Source organism: Melanotaenia boesemani, chromosome 5 (genome assembly GCF_017639745.1).
Source record: "Melanotaenia boesemani isolate fMelBoe1 chromosome 5, fMelBoe1.pri, whole genome shotgun sequence".
NCBI lineage: Eukaryota > Metazoa > Chordata > Actinopteri > Atheriniformes > Melanotaeniidae > Melanotaenia > Melanotaenia boesemani.
In genome coordinates, this window is record NC_055686.1 from 13,951,025 (window position 1) to 13,969,749 (window position 18,725).

General features: G+C 38.8%; 1 protein-coding gene and 1 pseudogene across 2 annotated transcripts; one reads left to right on the top strand and one right to left on the bottom strand.

The window, feature by feature from the left end:
* Positions 1-449: 449 nt before the first annotated feature.
* Positions 450-8,306, bottom strand: LOC121639464 (annotated as a pseudogene).
* On the top strand, positions 8,266-15,785 carry LOC121639475 (GTPase IMAP family member 7-like). Of its 2 annotated transcripts, XM_041984715.1 has the most exons (4): positions 10,252-10,342; positions 10,631-10,672; positions 12,422-12,535; positions 14,479-15,785. In XM_041984715.1, the coding sequence occupies exons 1-4, from the start codon at positions 10,321-10,323 to the stop codon at positions 15,240-15,242; spliced, it is 942 nt and encodes a 313-aa protein (XP_041840649.1). In that variant the 5' UTR covers positions 10,252-10,320; the 3' UTR covers positions 15,243-15,785. The 2 variants fall into 2 exon arrangements, with proteins under 2 accessions (XP_041840650.1, XP_041840649.1); XM_041984716.1 differs by lacking the exons at positions 10,252-10,342; positions 10,631-10,672 and adding an exon at positions 8,266-8,350.
* The last annotated feature ends 2,940 nt before the right edge of the window (positions 15,786-18,725 follow it).

Below are 18,725 nucleotides of genomic sequence, written 5' to 3' on the forward strand. Positions count from 1 at the left end.
CCGCAGCAGCGCCGGCTGGATGGTGTTGAACGCACTGGAGAAGTCAAAAAACATGACTCTCACGACGCTCCCAGCGGTCTCCAGGTGAGCCAGCGCCCTGTGCAGTAGGTAGATGACAGCATCATCCATCCCGATGTTTGGCCTGTAGGCAAACTGCAGCGGGTCCATCGCGGTGCACACCACGGAGCGGAGGTGACCGAGGATGAGCCTCTCCATGGTCTTCATCAGGTGGGAGGTCAAGGCGACGGGTCTGTAATGGTTCGGTTCCTTCGCGTGTGATATCTTAGGAACCGGAACCACACAGGAGGTCTTCCACAGGACAGGGACCTTCTCCAGGCTGAGGCTCAGGTTAAAGATGTACCTGAGCACCTCACAGAGCTGGTCTGCACAGGTCCTGAGCAGCCTGGGGCTGATGCCGTCTGGTCCTGCAGCTTTCCTGTTCTTCAGCCGCCTCAGTTCTCTCCTCACCTGGGCCGATGTAAGGGAGAGGGGGGAGGTGGAGGGCAGTGGGGGGCTGGTGGTGGAGTCCATTGGTGTGGAGTGGAGATGGGGGGTAGGTGAAAGTTGACCGAGGAGACCACTGCAGAGCACTGTTGTCTCATTCTTGTCTGATTTACAGTTTCAGCTCAACTTAAGCTTTTTACTCACACAGTAAAGCTGGATTAGATTTTATTTTCTAACAAAGCGTTTTGCAGGGTGACACGCTGCCATAAACAAACAATAAAAGTTAGATCTATACACCAACAAGAACCTTCAGCGTTCTCCAAACAAGATGAGCAATGACAATCTCAACAGATCTCAATCATCTATTCACATCTTTCAATATGTTGAATATGTGTGTATTTAAATTCAAGGAAATGTTATAACTTAAAACCAAACAAAATTTTAATAAACATTCTGTACAGTAATAACAATATTTAACTGGATCATCAATCAGGAGCAATTAATACAAATATTTCACATCAACTCCTTCATCGAAAGAAAAGCAACAATCAAGGTGATGCTTTGAAAACAATAAAACAATAACCAAAAAAACTGCAGTCATATTGTTGCTTTTACTTATTGTGGTTTTCAGTGATAATATAATTATATAAATAGTTTGAACAGAAACAACTGTACTAAAACAGATTACTATATATCTTGTGTTAAAAATAACTTTTTTTGTTTTGTCTTTTTACAGTGTATTATCTAAACCATAGAGATAAAACATCCATATGTACTGAGAGAATCTTCTAATTGTCTTGAAAATAGTAATAATTCAATATAAGTATTTTACTTTTTGTATCATGAAAAATGACTTGAATCCAAACTAAAGAGAAATTATCTCTAACTCAAGAAGAGGAATGTTTGTTGTCTCACTTGGTGTTGAACGACTCTTGCAGGCTGGCTTTTGCCTGACTTTCTGTGATTTGTTTCCAAGCTTCAGGAATGTCAGCAGGCTTTCCATCAAATTCTTTGGCAAACTCATTGTTGTACTTTGCTATCACATATTTCCAATAGTCCGATGCCTGAAAGCTCCCATCTGGAGTGATTTTCCAGTCTGGGAATATTTTCCATAAATGGATGAAATCCAGAGAACCCACAGTTAAATCTTGAGTCACTAACTACAAGAGAAGTACATATTTCAGTAGCAAGTTTCCCTGTTTTGTCCCACCGACATGTACCAAAACCTTGTGACCGATGCAGTGAAGCAAAGTGTTCACTGTGCTCTTTTCCTCCAGCTTCACAGGGAACTGCACAGAACGGACACAGTTTACCACAACCAATCACTCTGGTGAAAAGCACATTTTGAGGCTTCAAATGGAGATTTTCCAGTTTCATTCGAAGGTCCTTTTCTTTAAACTCTTCTTTAAGAGCGTCTTCCATCTCATTTAAACACACTGTGAGCGAGTGAGCAAATGGCTCCACATCAACGGTGTTCAGGAACAAGAAACCATTAAGAGCATCCTGGGAAATAACCAGTTTATCACCAAGTTCTTTGCAGATTTCTTCAACAAATGTCTTCAAGTGTCCAACATTTTTTATTTCTGTCTTTTTAATGGCATCTTTTATGCTGTTGATGCTTGACTGAAGATGTCGGTCCTCGAACTGGAGTGTTGTAACTCCATTTGAAAAATGCTCTAAGGTTTGATCAAATATCCAAGACTTTACACAATCCTTATATGAGCGAATGTAGTCCAGATACTTGCTGAAGTCATTCTTTGAAAGCAGATCCAGTAAAAGTGAATACTGGAAGGACATTCGTGTGCTGAACTGCTCCTTTCTCAGCATTTCATCAACGATATCAGGACCAAGGGAACGGTTGACGAAGATCTCAACAGCAGGCTTCAGACATTGTTCTGTGAATTCTGCAGCCTTCTTCTCACACTGGTCTCGTTTGCTGAACACATCTTTGAAATCTGTACAAAACTTTTCCTTGTTGCTCATCAGACATCTGTAGGGATCATTTTCTTGAATAAAATCAACGTGCATTTTCTGAAAATTTCTGGCAGCAAATCCACAGATGTGCTGCTTTAGAGAAACCTCAAAGTCAATATCTGAGTTTACATTAGCACTGTTTAGCCGCTCATCAATGATATGAAGGATCTCCTGAATGTAAGTGTCATGATAATCACATTTTCTTCCCAGTTTATCGGTTACAAAGTGAGTGCAGGAATCTATGATGCTGTCAGCTATTTGTTGTCTCATCTTCACAGAATCTTTAAAGGTCCATGGGCTGAATACATTTTTTATTTTTTTCCAGGTTCCATCAGCTTTGCATTTGTAAGGTTCCAACCCACAATCTTTGATGTTTTTTTCATACAATAGTTTACGCGCATGACTCCCCTTTGTTGAAAGATTAGCTATCAGACAGTGAGACACACTGTCGTAGACAACTTTGGGGTTTTGTCTAGAGAAAGTCAGTTTCTTCAATGTTTCACTCCACTTTTTATCAAACTCTTTCTCCAGCTCTGTCTCTGTCATCTCAACCTTTTTCTTTCGACATTCATCAATTAACTCACACACTGCTTTCTCTATTACTGTTGTGGGATTCTTCTTGATTTCATCCAGTTCTTTCATTCCCCGTCTGATATCAGCTGCTGCTGTGAGCTGGTTAATTACAGAGCTTTCTAATTCTCGTCGAAGGCTCTTTGCACTGTTGGCAAAATCTTCTCTGTATCTTTCAACCAGACAAACATGACCCTCTGTTTGCTTGAAGTATTCCTTCAGATTGTCCAGGAGCTTGGTCTCCCATTCAGACAGCACTGATACAGCTTCACTTTTCAGCTGAGTAAGGAGTTGTGTCATGTCAGATGTTGCAGATTTTGCAGCAACTGTACCAAAATTAGAGATTCTCGTCTCTGCTTTGGTAACCCAGGTGTACATTTCTTTCTTGAACTCCCACTTCCATTTGTTGAACTCTGTGCAGAGTCTCATGTATGCATCAGCTACGAGGCTGTTTCTGAAGCTGAAGATGAAGTTTTCATGTTTTACTGCATTCCACAGACTGGTCATCCACTCTCTAAACTCCAAGATGTTATTAGCAGATGCTTCACTCTCTCCAAGTAGATGGAGGATGTTTTTCTTGAGCTCATAAACAGCCTCACTGTATCCTGCATTGACTGGTGCCGTTGGTGGGTTTCCATTCCAGAGTCCAGGAACGTAGCAGTTCCCAGTGTCTGGATTGTACTCCATCACATCAGTGAAGCTCTTGTTCTTCTCTTTCTTTTCCATTTTAGCTGCTGCCTGGGTCATCTCATTCAGCTGTTGCAGGAGCAGTTTCCTGTCTCTCAGGTTCTTCTCATGGGCTGAAACATCAGAAACGTTCTGGTGAACAAACAGACATTTGGGCTTTTTGCCCACCTCCTTCATCCTGAGGAAAGCATGCACCACTATCTGCAGGATGTCCTTCATTTCTGTTGAGTTCTCCATTGCAATACTGATAATGGTGATATCACTCAGCCCCACGACAAGTGTTGCAAGCTCATTGTCATGTTCATGGCTGTTGTCCAGCTGTGCCAGCTCTGGTGACTTTAAGCCCTCAGTGTCGATGATCACCATGAAGTCACAGTTGAGATCTTTTTTCACGTCTTCATTGACTTTGATGAGCAGCATGAAGGCACCTCGAGTGCATCGACCACTGCTGACTGCAAACTGAACTCCAAACATGGTGTTAAGGAGAGTGGACTTTCCTGTGCTCTGAACTCCAAGCACTGTGACGACCATGATCTTGTTCTTTGGAGACACCAAGTCATTGAGCTGAGAGAGAACATCACTCACCCATCTGAGAGGTATGTTGGAAGCATCTCCATCTACAAGCTCAAGAGGAAATCCATCAAGTAACAACTGTGCACAGAGTTTGGGCAGATGCTGCAACTGTTTATGGTAAGGGTCTGTTTCTGGAAGGGAAACCGAAGCTTCGTAGATCTGACCCATTTCACGGAAGAAGTGTTCAGTTCCCAGCGAGCTGTTGGAAAGTTGTCTGTCAATTTCTTTGATCTCTGCTTTGTTTTCAGAACCTTTACTCTTCTCTTTGTACAGCTCCCTGAGTCCAGACAGTTTTCTACAAGACAAGTTATCAAGGTTCATTCGCATCCATTTCAGAAAATAACACCTCTCTGTTCTTGAGCTGGATATGGCATCAATGAAGCAAGTCATAGCTGCTGACATGTCATAAGAGTTCTGCTTTTTCCTCAGTTCTTCTTTCTGCACCTGAAGATCACTCTTGTACTGCTCTATGTTTTCAGACCCAACTTTTCTAAGTCGAAATTCTTCCTTCTCCAAGAACGTCAGCTCCTTCCATATTTCTCCTTGCAAGGGAAGCTGATCTTCTTTGTATTTAAGGATGTCTTGAATACTTTCAGTGATGGCATCTGCTTTTTGCTTTCCAGCCTGGCACTCTGGAGAATCTTCATCAACCAGTATTCCCAGTTCATGAGCCACGTCAGCCATCTGCTCTACTGACATCTTCATCCTTGAGTTCCCAACTACATTACTCACTGATTCTCTCAAACATTTGACAAAGTCTGCGTCATTTTTCTGTTTTGTCTTTATTATGATGTTGTTGTTGGTCAATCTTAACTTGGTTGCTACCTCCTTCAAACGGCTAAAACTGAAGTTCTTGTTCTGATGGTTTCCTACCAAGAAGATCTGTGCTTTGTGGTTTTGGTTCATTAGCAGCTTACATCCAGAGTCCAAATTATCAAAGAATAGAAACACTGCTGCAGAGGTCTGACATAGAAAGGAGAATTGTGTTTTAAATGTGGCAATGTCACCATGAAGGTTAGCTATAGCAACTGGCTCAACAAAAATGTCCATGTTCTGGTTTCCACGAGGAAGGTACCAGGTAATTTCAGTCAGTCCATTGGATATTTTTCTTGGACTGTCTCCACACTCCATGTTGTGGTGAACAAAGGTGTCATGGCACTGCTGAGAACTGCTCAGAAGCTTGTTGAGGATCTCTGACTTGGACAAGGAGCATTCACCCAGTCTCACAAAAGAGACCATTGGAAGTTGAGAATGAACAATTCTTTCTTCAATGAAGCCTTTGGATTCTAAAAGATGTTGAGGTCTGTACTTTTTCACAATGTCTCTCATGGCCCACAGCATGAGTGTACACTGTGTTGCGTCACAGTTGGGAAGCAGCAGAGGTACAGAGAACTGGCACATTGACATTTTTAGTGTCATTTCTTGTTGTACAAAACCATCAGAACACAGAAAGAGAGCAGTGATTATATCAAGAGGGTTTAGCCTGTCATCTGCATTTAAACTGCCAAGCAGTTTATCAAAGTTTAATTCCAAAGTCTCTGATGCATCATCGCAGTTTGGCTCACCTACTGATGCGCATTTTGTATTCCTAGCTGTCACATTAACCATCATAAGTTTCTTTAGAAAATACCAGGGAATGTTTGAGTTGCACTTCACAGGTTCATCATTGATGGTCTTCTCATCAATCTCCATTATTTTGCTGAGGGACAGCTTCTCTCTGTAGTACTGCTCCAACCCCAGATCCTTCAGTAGTCTCTCCAGGTCCATTTCTGTGGAAATACAATAAAGATACTTATTATTTTTAAGCACTAGTAACAGTATTTGTAATAAAGTGATCCTCGATTTAAAAACATATTTTGTTGAATCTTGAAAGTAACCTTCTATTAGGTTTTACACAGCATAGAAGTCATGTTGTTAAACAATTTCAAGATGTATGCTTTCCAAATGTCATCTTTGGCATTTGGTAAAATAAAACACAAGAGCTGATAAATGACTGGTAATTGATTTATTGTTGTCATTTTCAGCATGCAATTCTACCAGGAAGAACCACATGTAGTCACTGATTTGTGTTGTTGATCACAATGTAGCTCTCTGCTTCCCCAACAAGAGTGTCCACATCTATCACATTAATAACCTACAGTGCTATGTTCCATATGAAAGCAGGAAGCTGTGAAAGCATACATAATGTGCATAGCTTTTATTCTGCTTAAAGCAACTTAAAGCACACATCAGACTGCTTCTTTCTTTTGAAACAATGCACTTTAATTCAGGACCTTTACCAGCTGTACCGATCTTCAGACCATCAGCCTTGCAGTCAGAATATGCTGCTGAAGTGCATGAAGACTGTTGACAGTAATGTGCAACATATTTTTAAAGCTAGGCAAATTATTTTGGATTAGCTTTGAGCTGATTTATACTTCTGTAACTGCATCGATATAGTGTTGCTTTCTTCTCACTGTCAAGCTTTTACATCAAGAGCAGCACTAAATTTTTGATACACCTGAGACTGGGAAATTCAGTGAGTAGATAGACGGTTGCCATGCATTTTGTAACCTGGAAAGGCATAGAATAAATAAAGTACTGAATACCTGAGACCTGAACTCTTAGACTACTGGTTACTTACAGTTCTGACATTGTCGAACACTGAATGGAAAGCAGAGCCTTTCGCTATCAGCATCCTTCTCTGTGGAACTAACTCCCAGTTTTTGAATTCTGGATGCCTTTACTCTTTACTTTTAAGCATGAGGAAACATTTTGTGTTTAATAAAGGCTGTTAGTCATGCTGTATTCGTCTTTCCTACATGTGAGCGGATTGTGACTCACTCAGACGAAAGTTTACTAACACAAAGGAGACCGTAATCATGGTCGTACATTCAATCTGGATCACAAGGGAGAAAACCAGATGTTTGGCAAAATCCATGGGCAACAGCCTTCAGGCAGTCATTTCGTGCAAACAATGTTCAACAAAGTATAAAAACAAACATTTTATTTACGGTAATGTTGATTGTCCAACTGCTTTGGAGCCCCTAAAATTGGTCAATTTGTAAATGCTCCCTAGTATATTTATGTTGAACCCCTTCAATTAAAGTCTGCACTTTAACTGCATCTCAGTTGTTTAATTTCAAACCCAGTGTGGTAGCATGAGCCCATATAATGAAAATTGTGTTATTGTCCAAATATTTATGGGCCTAATTGTATGTTAAAGGGAACTGGAATGTGTACATGACAAGCATTTCTGAATTTTTTTGTGCATTTGTGCACCTTAAAGTTGTATAACAAACAAAGTGTAATGATTTATTGCTTTGATTTAACTACTTTCTAAGGTTTACACAGGTACAATGTCAGTTTATTCTAAACATTTATTAGAATTAGTCTATTGCTGGCAGAGAAATACAGTAAACAGAAGCTCTTCATTAGTGATGATACAAATACAGCATTATCTTTCAGAAAGTGAATAATTTATATTTAGAAAACTGAAATCTCTCGTCTCTTCAAAACAGCTGGACATGTGACTTACTTTCTACGAGGTGCCCCGACTTCAGCAGCAGCTGTCTGACTTGTTCCTGTCCTCCATCTTTATTGTTGAACAGGTGAATTCTTGTTGAAAATCTTTTGACCATATCTGGAAGTAAACTTGAGTCACTTTGGAAAATATAATCCTCCAATGATGTCTTCAAATTATCTCCCCCAGTGAAGAGCAGGAAACAGTTTTCCAGTCTCTCAGGACCAATGACTCTGATCACTGCAAGTACAGTCTTCTGGTCCTCTATAGTGAACCTGCTACTAGTGCTGATCACCAGCAGGAACAGAGGTCTGGAGTCCTGCAGTTCATGCTGGCAGAAAGTTTTTATCTGCTCTTCTGATCCTAAGATCTCTGGAGTGTCAATCACTGAAACATCTTTGCCAAATATTCTTCCAGTTTCCACACAGATGTCTTTGGTCACCGGTGTGAAGGCCACTTCGGACTCAAATGCTGCTCGTCCCAAAATGGTGTTTGCTGAAGCACTTTTCCCAACTCCGACTTTTCCCAGAAGGACGATGGAAAGATGATTATCCATGATTGAAAATCAGAAACCTGGTGGAGACAACAGAATAAGCAAAGGTGCTTTAGTAATTTGTAATTTATATATATATATATATATATATATATATTCTTAGGCAGCCATCATGATTCACAACAGGTGAGTGTGGGTAAGAGGAGGCTGCCGCAAACATGGAGAGGAAAAACTACTGAAAAGTTTTTTGTTAAAAAAAAAAAATGTGTAAAAAGTGCCGAACCTTCACATCGGGAAAAGGGAAATTAATCCTTAACGTCAGTCACCTTTTCCTTCTTGCCTGTAGACAGCTCCATGTAGGAAAATGCTCCCGGGAAAGAGGCACTGCATTCGGTCAGTTGCCCCCACGGCGGTACTAGACAGTGAGGGATGTGTTACGTAGTTAAAATGACAACTATGTGGCTATTTTCCTGGATCTTTCTAAAACTTATATCGTGGCAGTATTAAGATTGACTGGGAAATGTGATACTGTCCGGAATGAATGAGTTTTTGACGGAAACAGGAGCTGCAGCGGTCCGTGGAGCAAACGGAGATTCGGAGAAGGTTGTCCTACGACGCTGAAGTTAGCTTTCGATTCGTCATATGTGTGTAAATTGTGATCCAACTCAATTGGACCAGGTCCTGTGAAAAAACTGCAACACCTGAACTGAAATATCACAAACATCATCTAGGTTAATGAAAACACAGTTTCTGATTTGTGAAACTTTTATTAAATTTGTGAAAAAGTAAATTAGGCTAACTTATGAATCTTTTGGCATCTGGACCACAACAAACTACAATACTTACTCTTCAAATCTTTAAATTCTACACAATGTGCAAATTCATTGAAATGCAATGTTTTTGCAATATTTCGTGTTTCTGTTTTCCTGATCTTCTGTTTTGTGGATGAACCTGAAATTATATTTTAAAAAATGTGAAAGGATCAAGAACTTGACCAACTATGCAATAATGGTGGTATACAACAAACACATACTCCTGCCTTCTCCCTCTCGAACAGAAAAATTAAATGTAATCATGTAGTCTGTGTAAATGCTGAAACATATTTGAAATAAACCAACCTTGCCAACATAATTAACTCTCATCTTTCCTTTTATAAGGAGTATTTCTGTTGTGCTGTGTGAAGCACAATAGAAATACTCATTCCTCATCAAGTTCTTTGCAGCCTGTTAAGGAGCCATTCGTTTAATTCAGGTGTGTTAAAATAAGGTTACTTCTAAAACATACAGGGCAGGGGGTCCTGAGGACCATGATTGAGAAACAGTGTTTTACACATAGGACGAATTGGAAACCACGATTCGGAAGCTAACTTCAGTTCTTTTCTAAAGGTAAGCGTAATCTAAAGCGAACGTTCGTGGAACGTTCCTTGACTTTTAACTGCAACCTTCAGACCTGTTAAATGGGCTGCCTATCGCCTGCTAATTTCAGGGATCCAGAGGTATAGAAATGGATGGATGTATTGATAGAAAAAAAATCGGAGGGAAAAAAACTTACTGTACTCTGCCGCAAGTCATGACCTCAAGACTCCATTCTTTGTAATTTGGATCTGGCCCAAACATCCACCGTCCTCACGCAGCAGCTGCTTGACCTCTATCTGTAGAAGTTCATTTATTTCTCAGTATATAATTACTATGATCCCGGCCATTTTACCCCATTTCTCTAATTTTCTTTCGATTTCGCTCAGCTCCGATCGGTAAAGATGACGTCAGTTACAGTGGTTAAACCGGAAACTCTTTCACGCTTAAAGCACGAGATGTTTCTCCAAACGGCGCGTTTACTAAGTAGTTTGTAATTATGGTGTTAGTAATTTATTTGTAACCGATAATTTGAACAAAATTCGGTTTTAATTCTAACAACATCTTTCAGAATTCCACCATTAACGTGGGGTTGCATTTACCAAACTTTACGTACAACAGGAAATTTAAAATACAAGCTATTATTTCGAAGGTGACCGGAATCCACGAAGAGTTGAACAGGGAGTGGTTGAGGAAATCAGTGGTGGTAGAAACAAGTTGGTATAATGGCTGCGAGAGGAGAAACTGGTAAGTTTGTGTATAAAATCCGAGTGAAGTCGTTATTTTTAGGTATCGTAACTTGAGCACGTCGTTACTCTGATTCCATGCTCGACAAATTCGTTAAAGGTGTTTAAATAAACAATAAACGTACAATTATTTTAACTCGTTTTTAATGTAACACGACGTTTTTAATTCCGTTTTACTTTCACTTTCACGCTTCAGAATTATGGCGCCATCTGCTGTTTAAATGGCTCTTTACTTAACTTCCGTTTGTCTCTAATTTTTGTGACTCTTTTCTATGTCCTCCTGTGGCAGCACCGAGGGGAAGAAGAAATAGCATGGATCCACCTCCAACAGGTCTGAACTCTGTTCTGTGTGTTAGTTTAATCCTGGTGTCCTGTTCGTGGCCACAACACTGATGTATCAGTCACAGTGTTTTTACCTAGTTTCTATTTTAACTACATGTTCATGCAGAGCTCCATCATGTAGCAACACTGAAACAGAAAGATGGATGGTATTAACGACAACAAGACATTATTCTTGAAAAAGAAGATCAGAACAAGAAATCAGTTACGTTAAAAAAAAAAATAAATAAGTTGATGACAAACAGGACATGCAATAAAGTCCTTAACTGAAGAAATTCAGAAACCCCACATAAAAGGACAACAGAAAGGCAAAGTGAGGAAGTTTAGATCAGTAAGGATACAGTAGGAGGATGCAGCTCTTAGTATAAACTTTCATAGCCATCATAGGTGGTAATTCATAAATACACAGCTGAGGTATTCTGCACAAAATGTTTCATTAATCCAACACTGATTGAGCAGTGCAATCTGTAAAAAAAAAATTCTGTAAGATGGAGAAAATCCCATGAAGTTAAATTTCTTTAAAAGAAAATAAAATGCTTTTCAGTAATATGACATAACAAAGTCTGTATGGGTTCTCAGTAACTAGACAGAGTGGTTTTCTCTCAATCTGAAGGTAGGATAAGCAGCTCAGTCCTGACTTCCTTTTTGGGCTCAATATAAAGTCATAAAGATTTTACAGCTGTAAATGAATATTTTGCTATTGTTTACTTATATGTTTAGTCTCATTTGGATTTTATTTTTTACCAAAAAAGTTTGCAAATTCCTTTCACTTTTCAGTGGAGATAAGTTCTGGGCTTATCTGTTTAGGAAGATTAGTAAGTTTATTAATCATAGCAAACAAAGTACGAGAATTGTCTCTAAAAGAAAATAAACAAAAGGAAACTGGATGATTGATTATTCTCCATCCAATCAGATAGATGAAAAAACTTATTACTTATTACAGGATATTTTCATGTTTCAAATGAGGAAATTATTTTTGACTGTAGAAAATATTTTCACTTGAAATTACTCTAAAAAAGAAAAATGCATATACAGCCATAACAAATAAATCCAAGAGACGTGAACAGATTTTTTTTTCATTTATTTAATGATTAATGTTGTTTTGTAGGCAGGCTCTGTTAGTTCCAGTTTAAATATGTGCAATAAGGTTATTTACAAAAAAGTTTTTAATAAACTTTGAACCAGGCCGGCCCTCAACCTGTTCCAATTTTTTTCATTTTGGCTCGCTGTGTATTTGTTGTAAACAGTGATTTTAATGCTGCAGTCGTCTTTGTGTTTGATTTTCATGTCCAAAAAGGCAAGTGTCTTGTTCATTGAGAAAAATTGTTTTATTTATTATTATTAGTAGTAGTAGTAGTAGTAGTAGTAGTAGTAAACAAAAGGAAAGAAAGGAACATGCAAAATGAAAACAAAAACATAATAAACATACCATACATCTGGGGAATAACAGAATCAGTACAAAGGATCATGAAAAAACACAACAAAACAAACTAAAAAAAAACATTGACAGTAAAATATTTTTCACAAGTCTTAAATAACAGGTCCGAGTTAAGTCTCAAGTCACTGGAAATGTGACTTAAGTGCAACATGATTCCTCATCTCTGGCACCAGTTTACATTAAAGCTCATCAGGAGGCTGTCTATGTAGATAGAAACGTTCTCATGAACAGCTCTTGGCAGCAGGAGAAGAAGCATGAGGCTTTTTTTAATCACTGACTCCTGAATTCGGTGTTTTCTTCCAGTTTCAGACTTGAGACTGGTTCTTGTTGGGAAGACTGGACAAGGAAAGAGTTCTACTGGAAACACAATATTGGGAAGAAATGCTTTCACAGCAGCAACAGCTGGCCATTCCTCAGGTAACACACACACACTTACACACACATTTTATATTGGACATATGCTTTTAAATCCTTCCTTTTCACATGTAAATCATGAATTTATGGTCTATATAAAGTAGAACTGCAAGGCTTTGGTCTGAATTCCTGGTTATTCTAGCTCCACACACCCCTTGTTAACCCTGTTCTGAGGCTCGTCTTTAGAGCGACTCGTTTTGGTGCGGTCTCTTTAAACGTGAACGAGGCATTTCATGACTCGCATCCCTTCAGGTCGCAGAGAGTTCCACTCCACCCCATTCGGCCATATTTATAGTTTGATAGCAGCGATGCGATTATCTACCAGCAGAGAAACGTTTTATTGGCAAGTTTACTGGAGATGTCAGCAACAGAAAACGTGTCCGTCCAGCCTTACATGTTCGAGTCATCCTCTCTCTCTTTCTGTTCGTCCCTCACTGATAAGTTCCCCAAACACTTCCATGTATTTTTCATCATTCCATGCCGTCTCTACCAGCTGTTGTCCCCCCACCCTCAACACTACTTTTTCCACACTACCACAATATGAATAAGATAAACTAGGCCTCGACATTGTTAAGGAGTTAGTAACATGAGCGTCAAGAATGTCACTGAATGCATGTGGATCATGTGTTCCCCTACACAAAATGGCAAAAACAAAGCCAAATCATTTTATTCAAAGCACACAGTACAGTTATATCCTCAGGTAGGAAGATAAAAGTTAGCACACAGTACAGTTATATCCTCAGGTAGGAAGATAAAAGTTAGCACACAGTACAGTTATATCCTCAGGTAGGAAGATAAAAGTTAGCACACAGTACAGTTATATCCTCAGGTAGGAAGATAAAAGTTAGCACACAGTACAGTTATATCCTCAGGTAGGAAGATAAAAGTTAGCACACAGCACTAACAGAAGCAGAACACACAATGCTGATACTATCAAAACAACGGTCGATACATCATATCAACACACAAAATGCAAGTGTAAAATAAAGCTTGACGTAATTTCAGCGTTATTTGGAGCTTACCGCTTTGCTGTGTCTGTAGTTTCCATAGAGAAAAAGGAACTGACCCTTCATCCAGACGCAGTCTTTCTGTAAATCCATCTTAATACTGGCGGAGGTTGCTGAAGCACTCGTCCTTGAAGTGCTTCGTGCAAAAAAAAAAAGGATTTTCTGCATTGATAAACACTAAAAGTGCACAAAAACATGTATTTAAGGACTAAAAAAGTGAATTTTACATGATATATCCCCTTTAAGTGCTTCATTTGAACATGTCCAAAGGATTAAACATACTATTACATCTCCTCCTGCAGCAGACAGTAAGATAACATGACTACTGATCACTTTGATGAGCTGACTATTCCACTCGGAGCTGGAATTTGTCCACATCACCTGCTTGTGTGGAAGTATTTTAAAGAGTTGCGCTGTTTAAGAACTGATGTTAGTGAACATTCAGATATTCACACATCCTCCCACCGACAATTACATAGTTTTTGTTGATTTCATCAGTCATGATGCTTCCACTCTCTTTCCCTGTCTGTTCACTTCTCTGTTCTACACTGATAATGCTTCAGCTTTCCTAGCTAAGAGCTGGTTCTTCTTAAAACCAGTTCAGTATTACGTACTGGCTCCAAACCAGACTTAAAAGTGTCTGAATGCAAAAGAACATTGGAAGAAATCATGGAAAACACATATAACAAACTCTGTTATAGAGTAGATCACACACCATAATGTTTAGTCTACATTAGTCATGTAGCTCAGTTTAAGGAATGCACAGTTAGACATTTTTCATGCATTGGCACATGATTTTATTCTGTGCTGATTATCTGCTGAGCAAACAGTAACAGTAGAATAGAAGAGAATCTGAATGCTGTTTTCATCCTTCATCTGCACGTCATGTTTGTTCCTGTGTAGCTGTACATGTTGTAAACTCTCTATTTTCCTCTTTAGTGACCAGTGAATGCAGCAAACAGAGTGAAAAGATGTTCGGCCAGACGGTTTCTGTCGTTGACACTCCCGGCCTCTTTGACACCTCCCAGTCTGATGATTCGGTTAAGAGAGAAATTTCCAAATGCATCAACATGTCGGCTCCGGGACCCCATGCTATTCTGCTGGTCATCAAGGTGGGACCTTTCTCAGATGAGGATAGAGAGGCGGTACAAAAGGTGGAAGAGATTTTTGGAGCGGATGCCTGGAAATACACCATCATCCTCTTCACCCATGGAGATAAAGTTGTTTCAGACTTTGAACGGATGTTGAAGAAGGCCGGACCTGAACTTCAAGATATCCTGAAGAAGGCTGGAAACAGACACCACCTCTTCAATAATCTCAAAGCCAACGATCGTCGACAAGTTCTCAGTCTTCTGGAGAAGGTGGAGAAGATGGTTGATGCCAATGGAGGAGCGTTCTACTCCAATGACACTTACAAGGAGGCAGCAACGATGCTGGAAGGGAGAGAGAGAGAGCTCAGAGAGTTTTATGAGAGGAAACTGGAGGAGAAAATAGAAGCTGTAAAGGCAGAGTATGAGGAGCAACTGAAACAAGCTCAACAGGAAAAAGTCCAGGTGGAGAGACGTATGCAGTCTGAGATAGAGGAGTTGAAGCGGTACTACCACGTCTTAGAGAGCGGAATTCGTCGTGTCATAGAGCAGATATACAAAGAAGATGATATTGAACTCCTGAAGAAGTTTGATGAAGTCCTGAAACTGAACTGAACAAAGATATGACAAAGCCATTTGTCTTCCTCTTACTGAGACCATAAATCATGATGATATTATATGATTTAGGTCTTCCTCATATTAACATGATGTTACTGTAATGTTTTTAATTACATGAATTCATCTTTGTGTTCAGCCCTTGTTTTGTCAGCTCTGGAGGAGCTGAGTCACTGAGGTAACAGGTAATGGTGGATGTGCTAATGCCAGGTGAGATGGTGGAAGGTAACGTGATTTAACAGCAGGGGTGTTGTTGTTTGGGCAGGTTTGCTACAGGAAGATAAAAATGACATCACTAAACCGGTTTGCTATTTCCCAGTTCATACCTGTGTGTGATGAACTCTGTCTTACTCTTTTTTTTATTGTTAGTTCGTTATTGTCGTGGTTTAGTTTGTCGATCTACTAACCTGAGTTGGAATGACTTGTTAAAAATTTTTTCTACATTTGTAAAACTTTTATCAGCCAATAAACAATGTATATTGATCCAGCTTCTTTAGAGCTTCTGCACTTCTCAGTAAACATCAGCTTTCTAGACAAATCCAACTGTGATTGATTTTTGCCTCATCAATGCAATGAGTTGATTCCAATATCTGAGTTTCAGTTTGTTTATCCATCTTTTGAAAAATTGCTCACCAGTGTGAAAGAAATTTTGCTGCATATGGTAATCACTCATATATACTCATAATAATCACATGTATATTCAGTTTCTTTATTCATTTATTATTGTTAATCCATTCACTTTTACGTTTTCATATTGTGTTTTCATTCTACAGAATACTGAAGTTACAGTTTTCATTGTGTATGCGTGTGTGAGGTCAGACTGACCACTTTCTTCCCAGAGCTCTGATATGATATGATCTGAGTTGAGACTGGTTTTCAACCTGCTAGATAGCAATAGTTATTTAGTATATCAGCTTGTTGTGGTATGTGGGCTTTGTCTGAAAACTGGAAGAAAGTGGCTCCACTCAGTCGTCTATTCCTTAATATTATTATCTTGCTGTTTGACCTTCAGCTGGGGACCAGCTGAATAAAACAGTTTCTCTCTGATGAATCGTCAGAGTCTCTCCCGATTTCATGCGAGTCGGGACGACCGCTCTCATTACTTGCAAGTAATTCTTTTATTCAATACTTCTCCTGTAAATAAACCTTATATACTTTTACTCATCCCAGACTCTTGGTAATTTTTCTACAACACCGGTTCTGTAGACTAGGCAAAGAGACATCAGGGTGCAGAAAGCAATACAAGTGCAAAAATTAAAAGAAAAATAATTAAAAACAGAAAGAAAAGGCTAAAATAAAATAGATAAAATGCAAGAAATAAAGTTCCAGTGTGGGGAAAGACAGTATTAAAACATGATGATTAAGACCCGGCCCATGAAAAAATGGTAAGAAAAGTTCAATTTTTTAAATATGAGGTCTTTATTTGTCCCTTTAACAAAATGTAACAAAAAATCCACCATTTATTACCATGTGATATATTAAAAATATTATGGTTTTCTGCTTCTGGGTATATTAGGGGACAGAAGACGAGTATCAAATTGTGTTCAACAGGATTTTGAGCAAAGTTTATACCATAAATTAAAGCAAAATGTCTCTGAAACTGTACGTGACAAATATATCATGTTGGGCTCTTATGGGTTAAAGATTCCAGCTTAAAAGAAACAGATGCAGATCTGGACTCTCAATAAAAACTATTGAAATGCAGCAGAGAACAGGTGGGTCTTTAACTTGGATTTAAATAAACTTTCAGCTGATCTGAGGCTTTCTGGGAGTTTGTTCCAGACATGAGGAGCATAGAAGCTGAATGCAGCTTCTCCATGTCTGCTTCTGACTCTGGGAACTGATAGGAAACTGGATCCAGATGACCTGAGGGTTCTGGTAGGTTCATACTGGGTCAAGAGGTCACTGATATATTTTGGTCCTAAACCATTCAGAGCTTTATAAACCAGCAGCAGAACTTTAAAGTCTATCATCTGACAAACAGGCAGCCAGTGTAAAGACCTTAGAGCTGGACTGATGTGGTCCACTTTCTTGGTCTTAGTGAGGACTCGAGCAGCAGAGTTCTACAGGTTTTGGTGTTTGTAGTCTCAAAAAATAGAAAACCTTCAGTCTTCTTAAAAGACAAAGTGCATTTCTGGCTTCAGAGGTAAATATGGCAGCGTAAGAGTGAAGGGAGAAACTCAGGTTGTAATTAGGAGGGAGATTGGTTGAGTCATTTAACTAAACCAGTTACATATATTTATATTCCAGACATTTTCTTTATTATTGTCTGTCACAGCTAACATAACACAACGTTATAGCCTCAGTATCTTCATCCAATTTATGTTATTTATTAGAGACTGAAGTTGTTTGGAGGAAGCCTCAGTTACCCTCCTCAGTCCTGTTCCACGCTGACATGCAAATAACTTCATCTGTTTGTTGGTCTGTTAATCAGTGATTTTAAAACTGTGCAGTTCTTTTTAGGCCTTGTAACATTACCGTACTGTGACTTGCCACTTTCGGTGTTGTGTCATCTTTATGAGCCTCTTCAGTGTGACATAAATTCAGTTCCGGATTCATACAAAGATTTGTTTTACAGCAGTACTCCTCTAGAAGCAGCCCAAAAGCAAAAATAGTCATTTTTTCTTATGTTAGTGCACATGATTACATTTTACTGTCTATCATATTGATAACTCTATACATAGTACTCACTGGCAGGATTTATCCTGTATCTGTTTATATAGATATTATATAAATATTGTAATGAATTTGTGATTTTTCTTATTGTGATTGCTATGTTTATCTTATCCTTTCTTATTTGGTATGGAGCAACTGTGTGCACACAAAGTTTTCTGATTAATAAAGATTAATAAAGTATTCTGATTCTGATGATAATGAGAAAATATGGAAGCAAAACTATGAGGGGAAATGTGAATTATTGATCTTCTGAGCAACAACTGGAGAAGTCATCTCATCCCTCAGTCAGAGGCTAAATGAGATGTTTCACTCCAGACAACATCTCAGGTCATGTTGCTTCTTTTAGTCTTTGTGTTGGTATCTTTTATTTGTAAGTCAAATTTATTACTTAGACAACAGGAAGTAACAAGAGTTAAAGGAAACTACATATAAAAACACTTTGCTTTATCTGTTATAAATATTTCCTTTCCAGTTGTTTTTACTGCTTTGTAGATTATATCCACAGATAATCTTTGCTTGCTTGTTTATTTCTATAATTATTAACTGAATTTTCATGATTAGAGCGTCACCGCAGAGACGATGATTAGAGGCTGGTATTGTCACAGGAAGAGAAAAAGCTGTTAAAATAACATGAAAAATGTTTTGTTTAGTTAAAACTGATGAAGAAGAATCCCCAACATATCGTTTCATTACAGCATGGCCAAGACAGATGTTTATCTGGCTTAGCGATGCTGTAATGGCGATCTGCTTATGTCCATTTATATTTTTATGTTTATGTTTGTACTAAATAAGATTGGGAGGGAAGGA

What these genes read in the sequence shown, in the direction of transcription:
- LOC121639475 (XM_041984715.1), top strand. Translation starts at nt 10,321, where the DNA reads ATGGCTGCGAGAGGAGAAACTG. An exon ending in GGCTGCGAGAGGAGAAACTG is followed by an intron (nt 10,343 to 10,630) that starts GTAAGTTTGTGT and finishes CTCCTGTGGCAG; the next exon opens with CACCGAGGGGAAGAAGAAAT. An exon ending in CATGGATCCACCTCCAACAG is followed by an intron (nt 10,673 to 12,421) that starts GTCTGAACTCTG and finishes GTTTTCTTCCAG; the next exon opens with TTTCAGACTTGAGACTGGTT.